The sequence below is a fragment of the Anabrus simplex genome, chromosome 3 (genome assembly GCF_040414725.1).
Source record: "Anabrus simplex isolate iqAnaSimp1 chromosome 3, ASM4041472v1, whole genome shotgun sequence".
NCBI lineage: Eukaryota > Metazoa > Arthropoda > Insecta > Orthoptera > Tettigoniidae > Anabrus > Anabrus simplex.
Genome location: NC_090267.1, coordinates 495713978 through 495726487, shown reverse-complemented (window position 1 = coordinate 495726487; position 12510 = coordinate 495713978). Strand labels below are relative to the sequence as shown.

Below are 12510 nucleotides of genomic sequence, written 5' to 3'. Positions count from 1 at the left end.
ATTATTCTCCGATGTATCGTGTGACCGTAGATGCACCATTTTATTCACCTAGTTTATTCCTAACTTCGCCTTTACGTCGTTAGTTTCAGTACCCTTCTCCTCCTTTGGTGACTGTTGTGATTACTGCTTTACGAGGAAGTACAACACTAATGTGTCTAACACTCATCCCGATTCCTGAAATTACAAATCATGTTTTATGGCCGGATGACCTTCCTGCCGCCAGCCTGAGTTGAACTAATAAAGATTAAACGAATGTTAATGCATTAAATTGGGCAAGAAGGGGCGAAAGTCGGCTGTGGCCTAAGAACATTGAACTGTTCCCGTGTTTGCCTGCAAGAGAAAATGGGAAACCACGTAAAACTATTCCCAGGGTGGGTTCAAACCCACTCGTATAGGCACCACAGCCGTAGCGCGTTATCACGCACGTCACTTCGCACCTCGTTTCTCTCTTCGTATTCGTGATAAATCAAAAATACCGCAGTTCTAGCCCTTCAGGCAAGCAACTCAAAGTTGAAAACATCCTAGAGATTTGAGCTACGAATTTTAGGTTAATAAAATATGAGAATATATTCTTCATTCATTACTAAAAATTACAATCCGTTTATCCGGTCGATTAGATTAGATTAGCAGTTTGCCTTTTTCTACCACTACCAGCACTAATGTGAGTCAATGCACAGTTTCACTTAAGACCTTATAACTACATTAGGTGTAGAAATATTTACAAAAAAAACAAAAATGTCTGAGGGTATTGAACCAAGGAACTCATTAAAGAAATAATTATGTCAATAAGTTAATTTTGTTATTATTTGAATGAAAAAGAAAACGAGTAAAGAAACAAGTGGTTTTAGGCTGTTTTTCTAGAACGGCATTTAGACCGGAAGTGATCCTTGACATTTGTTCTTTCATTTTGATAAATTAATCAAAGACTCACAATATGACACCTTTCTGAGCCCTTAGCCTTTCAACTTTCGACACAATTGAGGACATTGCTTAATTTTATGTTCTTCATGGTACCCCCAGTTTGTTTGTTAAGAAATGTTTTCAACATTAGAATGAGAGGTCCGACAATTCGAAGAATGCAGGTGTCGGGTAAAGAAATGAAAGGGTCGTGAAGGGCGTGAACATCAAGAGACTCCCTAGGACTCGCAAAACTAATACCAGTCGGGGTCGGAAAAAAAAAAAGTTGAGCACCGGATGTCAGATAGGAAGAACCTGATGCAAGTAACGCTAGACTCAGCTAGGTGGACCATGGGAGCCAATCCACGCTGAAAAACTCAGATCCCCTTGCCCTAGGTGTATTCAACCGCCCACACAGCGTTCCTCTCTGAAAGTTGAGTGATGTAACGACGTCAGACTGAGTGGCTCAACGGTTGAACGCTGGATTTCTGAGCCCAAGTTGGCAGGTTCGATCCCGGCTCAGTCCAATACCATTTTAAAGTGTTCAAATACAACGGTTATACCGGCACCTAGAAGAACTGTGGGGCAAAATGTCGGCACCTCGGTGTCTCCAACACAGACAGATCTTACGATGATGATGGGATCGGAAATGTCTGGAAGTGGGAACGAAGCTACCATAGCCTTACTAAGATACATTCCCAGCATCTAGCTGTGGTCAGAATGAGAAACGACTGAAAAGTATCTTCAGGGCTTCAGACAGTGGGGTTCGAACCCACTATCTTCTGGGTGCAAACTTACAGTTGAGCGTTCCTAACCGCACGGCCAGCTTTCACGAAGGCTTCAATTAAATATATTTCAATAGGCATTAATCGAAATGCCATGTTATTCTGCTAAATTGATAATAACTCATTAGGGGGAAATATAAATCAAATTTCACTCACCTCTCTGTTGCAAAAGTCACAGAATATAACTTGACCATGCGATTTAAACTGGGGAAATCCCTGTAACCACTTTTTAATTAAAGACGACGTGAAGGCGGACACTTTCGGCGTAATTCGCCACTGAACAAATATAAACACTGAGAAGGTATCACAGAATGAATGAAGAGTGTAGTTTCCACCAGGGCAACAGAGGGCGTGTTTAACTGCGGCAGGTGCGTAAGGACTTCCAGGGAGTCTGGTTTAGGACTTTGTTTGCAAAGTATTTCAAGATACTGCACATGTGTCGGCAAACACTTTAGTTTCTCGGAATAAATTTAAAGTACATTTTTTATCACTTTGGATATAATAGAAGTTATAGGCAAATATAGGTTCTAAATGGACACCGTTTTTGAACTTGTAAATACATTTAAACATGAAAATACAACTTCATTTTTTAAGTTATCTCTTAAGAAACAAAATGCGTTTCTTGGCTAAATTCGAGATCTACTGATTAGTGCTGATTGTTTGTAAGCAGTTCGCTGACGGAACAGTCCGTACCTGGAACTTTGTGTAAGCTAGAAGCTCGTGAAAGTGCTGTGTTATATACATGATCCCAACGAAGGCGGAGGGTAGATATTTAAAAAGCAAGCTGCTTGTACATAATTTTGAGCACGCATTACAGTAAACTGCTTTGCTAAAGAGTTTAAACCGCAGCAAGGGGATGAGCCAGGCTCTCTCTCTCTCCAACACTTGTTGATCCAGCCGCAGGGCTCAATGACTCGCTGACTGCCCAACTGACCGACCAAGCGAATAACCCGCGCGTTCATGCCCCCTTTCCCTTCATTTCTTCGGGATACACAATACAACTTGCTTACTTCCAACGTTCGTAGTTCGTACTTGGAAATAATTCGAACACATCTCACGGTCCTTTCACGTTCCTTCCAACACAATGCAAAACATTCGTGTTTAATTCAAATACGAGGGCAAGTCAATAAGTATCTGTAATTTTGCTCTAATTGTCTTTAGGTTGGCTCTATGGCGTTCTTTGTTCTCCAGCCGCTAGATGGCACCGTTGTCTACGTCTGTAGTAAGTTTCAGTCATCAGATCAGTAGAGCTTGCGCTGTAGCGACGTAAAGATGGTCGCGACTTTCTCTGTTTGCACCAAGGAGGACAGCGTTCCGTAATCCTTTTTATGTGGTCTGACAATATACCAGGAGCGGAAATTCAAAGACGACCTTCAGCACAATACGGGAACAATTATTTTCCACAGCGGATGCTTCGATTCCATACTCTGACGTTTGCTCTGCGGTTCGAAGTGGTGAAACTATGTTTCATCTCCAGTGATGATCCGTTTCACAAACGTTTCACCTTCCTTAGCATGATGGTCCAGTGGGTGCGCTTCTGCTCTTCAATGAGTTGTTTTGGAACCCATCTCGAACAGACTTTGTGAAAATTAAGCCTGTTATGCAGAACCATGGCTAATGTACGTCACCAACACTCACTCGTGTGTTATCACGCACTTGTTCAATATTGGCAACAGTTACGGCTGCATATCATTCCTCATCTTTCACGCTCGTGTGACCCCCCTCTGAACTGTTCAGTCCACTGGTAAACACTTCGCTGTGGCAAAACATTCGAAATGAAAAATCAAATGAGACTCTTTCGTGATCACGGCCTAAGGTGCCGCGTGATGCCTATTGTCCAAATAAATTACCTAGTCAAATTACGACTCGTTGTATGAATGGGCAGCGAGGAGTTCAGACGGACCCCAGTTCGATTCCCGGCCGACCAAAATTTGTGGCAAAAAATTATTATTTCAAAAGTTGGATTTGAAGAATGACCTGTCCAAAAATCTGAGGTCGTTAAGGAGAAGAGACACAGTAGCGAGCCAGCCATACCATACCTTCTAGCAAGTACAGTCTACAGAGCATCCGAATGACTGGTCTTTTCGTTGGTGCACAGGTACAAATCGATTATTAAGAGGACAATGTCCGCCTCTGTGGGGTAGTGGTTAGAATGATTAACTGCCAGCCCCGGAGGCCCGGGTTGGATTCCCGGCTCTACCACAACTTGAAAGGTGGTACGAGGGCTGCAATGAGGTCCATTCAGCCTCGGAAGGTCAACTGAGTAGAGGGGGTTTCGATTCCCTCCTCAGCCATCATCCAAATGGTTTGCTGTGGTTTCCCGCTTCTCCTCAAGGCAAGTGCCGGGATGGTAACTAACTTAAGACCACGGCCGCTTCCTTCCCTCTTCCTTAACTATCCCTTCCGATCTTCCCATCCCCTACAAGGGCCCTGTTCAGCATATCAGGTGAGACCGCCTGGGCGTGGTACTGGTCATCCTGGCCAGTTGTATACTCCGACCCAAAGTCTCATGCTCCAGGACATTGCCCTTCAGGCGGTGGAGGTGGTATCTCTCGCTGAGTCCGAGGGAAAACCAACTCTAGAGGTTAAACGGATTAAGAAAGAAAGAAATAAAGAAGAAGAGGACAGTACAAACTTACAGAAAAATAAAATTACTTACGAAATAATTATCCGGGTAATAAAACATGCTGTAACAATTTTACGGTATTATTTGTGTGGCGTTGACGAAATGTTAATCTAGGAAAGAGTAATATTTTTTCTATAAATTTAAATGTGATGTATGATATTGTGTGTCATTATTGGTCAGACTTCTCTTGACATAAAGAAGTCATCTGAAAATTTGGGACACGAAATTAGCGATACAATATGTGCGATGCGATGTTATCTAGCATCTGTGTACCCAGTGATGTGAAGTAATGATAGATGAGATACATATTATCAAATAGGGGCGTTAGCCGGGCTGAGTGGCTCAGACGGTTGAGTCGCTGGCCTTCTGACCCCAACTTGGCAGGTTCGATCCCGGCTTAGTCCCGTGGTCTTTGAAGGTGCTCAAATACGTCAGCTTCGTGTCGGTAGATTTACTCTTACATAAATGAACTCCTGCTGGACGAATTTCCGGCACCTCGGCATTTGTGAAAATCGTACAATTGTGGCTAGTGGAACGTAAAACATTTATCATTATTATAGACACAATATTGCACGAAATGACATAAAGTTTTGATAGAAGCATCGAAGTCCTTTTGTCACGTTACTCAACCATGTGTGAAATGACTAGGGACAGTGTGTGATATAATTCTAGTACTTTGTTTAGGCGTATTTATTTATTTATTTGTTTATTTATTTATTTATTTATTTATTTATTTATTTATTTATTTATTTATTTATTTATTTATTTATTTATTTATTTATTTATTTATTTATTTATTTATTTATTTATTTATTTATTTATTTATTTATTTATTTATTTATTTATTTTACTTGGAGATTTAGCACTGGAAGTACACACAATACCTGTAACACATACGCCAGTAATGGAATACAACATTAAAAACTAGTGTGTGTTTTAGGTGCTGATGGGAGCCGCCGGAGCTTGGCCCCGTCTGAGGGCAGCACTGCTGTGAGCGCCAGCCCCGTGGACATGCACAACACGGACAATGGAACAGGTAACTTAACTTCCCTTTTCAGTGTTCCATCATGTAAATAATATATAGTGAAATGCTTATTTGCAGAGCCCGGATTTCGATGCAGTAACAGGTTAGAATGCAAGAATAAAAATTATAGACTATCCTGCATAACGTTCGTGCTCTGAGGTTTGCATACACAATAGCGGTACAACCCATCAGAACGTCCACAGAACCATCAGAACCGCTACAGAACGGAAGAGTGCGCTAGTCGACACCTGCTACTAACCAAATTAGTTTGCATTTTAACTTATTACTGCCTAAATTCCTTGGGCATAATTATCGATATTTGATTACCTTAGTTTATAAAGAACATTGCCATGAAGAGCTTGAAAGAGTAGTAGAATTATTTCGCTATTTCTAGACTTAACACTGTGTGGAATAGAGTGGTCAACTTTATGTCTTTGCTCCTAGGTATTAACACTTCTAAAGTAGGATTAGTGACCCGAAGGACCGCATGGCTCGCTATATGTGACAGTTCGTTTCCATATTGTTCCACTATAGAAGAAATCGAAACCATATCCTTGGAGGTGGGAAACATACTTGTGTTGTTAATTCGTAAATGTCGGAAGGTCTGACATTTTCTACTAGCAAACTTGAAACTTTGGTGATATAACTGATATGGAGAGAGAAGACCACAAACAATGAATTAGATCCCTCCTTCCACTGTAAAGCCTTCTGTAAGATCTGTCTTTCTTTCTTTCTTTCTTTCTTTCTTTCTTTCTTTCTTTGCGAGGGATCGCACGTCTCTCGCCTAAAGGGCAGTGGACCGGAACGCGAGTCTTTGGTTCATGGGGATACAACTGGGGTAGCGGACCAGTACCTCGCCCAGGCAGCCTCACCTGCTATGCTGAACAGGTACATTGTATGGGGGATGGGAAGATTGAAAGGGATAGACAAGGAAGAGGGAAGGAATTACGCATATAAGGAATAGTAAAGTGATACTCCGAGTTGCTGGATCGTGGAGCTACGAACTGAAAACACACAGCTTGCCGGTGAGACAGGGATGTTCCGTCTCGCCACATAGGATTCCACCTTCGATTTCAGAGCAGGTGAGATCTTCTAAATTCGGACAGCGTAAGACATGGAGTGATGTCTGAAGCCGCCTATTTTCAGTTTCGACGCAGCTAATTTATTTTGAATAAAAAATGTATAAACCATCTGAAAAAGAAAACAAATGGAAACCAGAGGTATAGTACAGTAAAATATAAATAAATAAATTACACATTATGTACAATAGAGGGGACAGCAATGAGAAGAGAAAAAACGAATATGAAGAAAATGAGCTAGGTACGAACACAAAAGGTCCGAGATCCCGTCAGAAGATTAAAATGGAATGACGTGCTTCATTCTTAAAATAACATCATCAGATTGTAGTGAATCACACAAGAATACATTTAGAAACGTATGAGCATGAGCGTGAGTTTAAAATGTTAAGAGGGGGCGTGATTGAAAATTGAAGGATTTTGATGAAAAATATAAATTTCTTTTTTCGTAATAAAATATCTCACTCCTTTATGCACCAGAAAATATAATAAATTAGTATACAATGTAATATCGATAATGCTAATTACAGGCATAACAGGAGAGTTCTGAGGTGAGAACATGGTTGTCTCTACTTTTAAGAGTTGTTTTCTCTATTTCACATTTTAGTAGCTGTTGCTGTGTACAAAATGTTCCTTGTGAATGAGTCTCCTCATAACCTGTACAAAATGTACTTACAAGCTGCGTTATATGCCAGGATTAACACACTCTATTGATTTTTATATCCGGTATATATAACAGCCTTATTTTGCAAACGTAATTAGGCCCATGCTCTTCAAAATGATAATATTCAAGTCTTAAGAATTAAAAAATCTATTGACTGCAATAATCTGTACAGAATTATAAAATGTATAGCAAAACTTATTTTTACAACCATAAGGTACATTTTTACTAAACTTGATTTCATTTCTTACCAAATTGTGTCACGAGGAGCGCTTTTTATTGCCCGTATAGAAAAGGTACAAAAATAAAAATACCTTCAAAATCAAATGACCTAAGTAAATGACATTTAGCAAACAGCTCACTAGTGAGGGTCTATGTATGTGACATAATTTTCATTATAATACCAATACGAGCTTGAGAACTGTACAAGTTTGAAATTTTGAGTCATACTTCCCCTTAAATATCAGTTTTGGAAGTTATCTTAAACGAAGTTCTCACTGCTCTCCCACTCCAGCATACGAGGACTTCTTCCTTCCTTCCTTCCTTCCTTCCTTCCTTCCTTCCTTCCTTCCTTCCTTCCTTCCTTCCTTCTTTCTTTTTTCTTTCTTTCTTTCTTTCCTTCTTTCTTAATCCTTTTACCCTCCAGGGTTGGTTTTCTCCTCGGACTCAGCGAGGGATCCGACCCCTACAGTCACAAGGGTAGTGTCCTGGTACCTGAGAATTCGGGTTGTAGGGATACAACTTGGATTGAGGGCTAGTACCTCGCCCAGACAGCCTCTCCCTCTGTGCTGAACAGGGGCCTTGAGGGGGGATGGAAAGTTTGGAAGGGATAGACAAGGAAGAGGGAAGGGAGTGGCCGTGACCTTCAGTTAGGTACCATCCCGGCATTTGCCTGGAGGAGAAGTGCGAAAGCACGGAAAATCGCTTCGAGGTACGGATGAGGTTGGAATGGAACCCCCTATACTCAGTTGACCTCCCGATGCTGAGTAGATCGCGTTCCAGACTTCGTAACATTTTTTAAATTTCGTGGCAGAGCTGGCAATCGAACCAGGACCTCCGGGGCTGGCAGCTAATCACACTAACCACTACACCGCAGAGGTGGAATACGAGGACTTCATTAAGATAATTTCCTAATTTCAATTTTTTAAATATCTCAATAGGAAAAAATATTTATACATTTCTAAATATATTTAAGTGCGATTTGTCAGAATCTGATTATGTTTTTTCAAGAACGAAACGTGTTACTCTATTTTAATGAAGTTGTTTCTTTTTTTAGGAATAATAAGTTCTGTCATCATATATTTTCTTTTTAAGGTAGTCTATAAAATAATTTCTTCAAAATTAGTTTTGGTAGCCTGGATAATCGAACAGTTAAAAATAATAAAAGTACTTTTAAAGTCCGAAAACGACTGCCTAATTTGAGCACGCAGTCTTGGTTCCGGTGATCGACAGTCTACCACGGAATGAATTATCTACTGATGCTACATTTCGACTGTAAATTGCTCCGTAATAGCGTATCCCAGACAATGAGCTCCATATATTCAGTCAGTGAACATCCGTGAATCGGAAAATTTGTCGCTACACTTCCTTTCAACCTTGTCTTGATTAAAGTGTGAACATGTGTGTAAATAAAGTACCGTCATGAGTATGATTTTTGTATGAGTCAACTTGATCATCAGCGTGTACTATCCCAGTACCGGAATGATGATGATGACATATCCGCTGTCGGTACTTAATTTGTCACGGAACTGATAATATCCTCAGCTTTTAATAATTCTGACATTTCATTTCCCTTTCCTGAAGATTAGCCTAAAAACAACATATTTTGTATCGTCTGAATTTCACTTTTTCACCAAAGTGATTCAATTATTGACCGGAAATGGAGAAACAAAGCTGAGAATGTGCCGCCCTCGCGAGTCTGATTGAGGACCATAGCTTCTTAGGTTGACACACCGGAAATAACTTCTCGCCCTCCCCGAGTCACAAGATGGAGAAACTGCACGCTAATACTTTTATTGATTCCAAGGGTGGACTGGAGCTGTACAACACTCTTACATGATGTACAGCGTTCTGGTTATTGTAAAAGAAACCGAATGTGTGAAACATCAAAAAAATATTCTATTTTTCTTGTAATAAACACTCCTAATATTCATGAACAAAATCGTATGTACTTTTCTTACGGTACAAACGTGATTGATTGATTGATTGATTGATTGATTGATTGATTGATTGATTGATTGATTGATTGATTGATTGATTGATTGATTGATTGATTGATTGATTGATTGATTGATTGATTGATTGATTGATTGATTGATTGATTGATTGATTGATTGATTGATTGATTGATTGATTGATTGATTGATTAATTGATTGATTGATTGATTGATTGATTGATTGATTGATTGATAGATTGATTGATTGTTTGATTGATTGATTGATTGATTGCTTGATTGATTGATTGATTGATTGATTGATTGATTGATTGATTGATTGATTGATTGATTGATTGATTGATTGATTGATTGATATTCAAAATGACTCTGCGTTGTTAAGCTTTAAAACTATGTTCGATCAATAAATTATTTTTTCATGGTATTGTATTTTCGTAATATACGCATTTTTTTTCAGTAACTGTGAGACAAAGAAACCCAAATTTTGGAACATGTATTTTATGTTATTTGCTTTACATCTCACTAACTACTTCCTTTGGAGACCCCCAAGTGCCGGAATTTTTCCCGCAGGAGTTCTTGTACGTGCCAATAAACCTACAGACATGAGGCTGCCCTATTTGAGCACCTTCAGATACTACCGGACTGAGCCAGGATCGAATCTGCCAAGTTAGGGTTAGAAAGCCAGCGCCTCGACGCTCTGCCCCTCAGCTCGGCTCATGTATTTTTTGAAGGGGATAAGTGAACATACTCGCACACTTTGCGGTTGATAGGACATTCTCTCAATTTGGAAATATCCTGATTGATATAAGGCATAATTACTCACCAGAAAACCTTGATAAATACACAGTGCTGACCTATGCGACCTATGTAATTGAAGAGTAAGTAGTGTCAACACAGTTCCATTTTATTTTCCAAGAATTGAGAGCAACAACAAAGTGAGATTTCCCGATACTTGAAAAGCCTATTTAACATTGTTCAGAAACCAGTTTAAATGGTCAGTTTCTACAAAATTCCGGCACCAATTCCTTCAGATGAGAGAGTCCCCGGTGTGATATACGGACGAGTCTGGGATTTTAAGTGCGACTGGTTAATTCCTTCGACTCGGGGATTGGATATTTGTCGTTTGTCCAGACACACCCCCTTTCAGATTCAGCATTACGAAACACCGCAGCCAAACCGAATGATGAATATATCCCACCACACAGGGTTGGCACAAAAAATGGCAACCAGCCGTAAAACATGTCCATGTCCTCATGTGCATCACAGTTCGCACCTCCTACCCCGCTGTGAAAAGCGGAATAGGAAGGAGAAGAAAAATATAAGTGATATAAATTTTGATCGTGCATCTGTGAACCTTTCAAAACAGGATTTGTAATGATCTCCGACATAGCAGAAGGTATCATTACTGCTTACCTTCCTCCACATAGATTGAGCGGTCCGCAGAAATACCACCCAACATACTAGCTCTACAGCAAGCACATTTAAGTGCGAAAACTCCAGCAGAATAACTTGAACCATTATTCCGATTTATATATAAAAAGGGGAGAGACTTCAATGCCTCTTTATGAAACGTCATAAAAAATAAAGCGTCGCGAAAAGAGCATAAAAAGTGTATGCAATATAGAACTGCATTTGAGCGTATCCAATATGTATATACATGGAGAAAAGATCTTTTTTTAATGCAAACAGCATCGCACTAGGCCATATAACGTAACGTTATATATACGTCGACATTTTCAATATTCAATTACACCAACCAGTAAATCTTGCAGGAAATGGCACCCAGACAGGACCCAAATCGAAGAAGTCCGACATCGTAAAGCCCTTTCTGATATTTATTATTTGTTTCCGCAGCTGGTAAATCCATCGCTGATGCAGATCGAACTTTCTCCCCGTGCCCTAGACCTTCTCTTCGTGTGCTCCCTTCTCTCCTTCTGGTCTTTATTTTCTGACACACGTGGACATCTTACCTCACATTAGAATCCAATCTCCTTTCTTGTTTTCTTCACTTATCCTTATTTCTCATTCACTCATACCCTCCTGCAGATTTCTGGATAAACAACAAGTTGTTGTTGTTGTTGTTGTTAACAATAATAATAACAATGAAAATCCACAGCCTGGTTCCAGTCATTCGACCAGGTCAGGAATAGAATGAATGGAGCCCCATCTAGCGACGAGAATAGGAATTGTGCCGGCAGTCGAAGCCTGTCGCACTCCTCTGGGCCAATAATGACTGACAGATGAAATTATATTGGAGAGTGTTGCTGGAATGGAAGACGACAGGGAAAACCGGAGTAACCGGAGAGAAACCTGTCCCACCCCCGCTATGTCCAGCACAAATCACACATGGAGTGACCGGGATTTGGAACCGCGGAACTCAGGGGTGAGAGGTCGGCGTGCTGCCGCCTGAGCCACGGAGTCTAATAATAATAATAATAATAATAATAATAATAATAATAATAATAATAATAATAATAATAATAATAATAATAATAAAGTGATACAAGCTGCCGGACTTCCTTCCCCTCGACCTGAAGCTTACACCCTTTATTTCTATTTCCGCCAGAGATTTTTCATACTTTGTCTCCGCCTTCGACGTTCTTTCGTCGATACATTCGGCAGCTTAGCCACTGTTTTTCAGGGCTTCCCCTAAAATATGCTATTTTTTTCTCAAACTGTGTTCTCTCATGAATTTTAGCTTGTGTTATGCTTCCTTCATGCAAATCTTCGTACACTTTCCTCAGCCAGCGCGGACAAGTTTTCCATTTCCGAATCGCAAGCATCTTGTATACCAATCATCCTGGATTCATTCTCTTCAAATCCCCGGGCCTTTTGGGAGACATTTCAATTTGTTGGCATTTAGAGCCTTGCACTTCAATAATGATTCCCTTGGACATTTTCCTAATTTTTCTCTGGGTCGTAGTGGTTCAGTTATTTCTTAGAAAAGTGCACCTGCGTGAAACTTCTACAATACCACGTGTTCATACTCGTACAATATTGCCTGTTTATTATTATTATTATTATTATTATTATTATTATTATTATTATTATTATTATTATTATTATTATTATTATTGACTCGTGACTTTCGAATAATTTGTAAGTGAAGAAACTATTTGAGAACGTAGCTCTGTTCATGGCTTTGTTATTCCTGTTAGGTGTTAGCTTTGAGGTCGGCGGTTCTGATCTCGTTCTAAGAAGAAGTAAAATTGGACAAACGTCCTCTGATCAGTAGAGAGTTCCGAAACTTACAAGAATGGAAGTATC

General features: G+C 39.9%; 1 protein-coding gene across 2 annotated transcripts in view; it reads left to right on the top strand.

Moving 5' to 3' along the window:
• Nucleotides 1-12510, top strand: part of LOC136867475 (LIM domain transcription factor LMO4.2) — a 1054153-nt gene that overhangs the window by 611271 nt on the left and 430372 nt on the right. For both annotated transcript variants that reach the window (XM_067144684.2, XM_067144683.2), the window contains one exon: nucleotides 5249-5344. In XM_067144684.2, the coding sequence (XP_067000785.1) occupies nucleotides 5320-5344 (25 nt within the window). In that variant the 5' untranslated portion in view covers nucleotides 5249-5319. The remainder of the gene's footprint in view (nucleotides 1-5248; nucleotides 5345-12510) is intronic.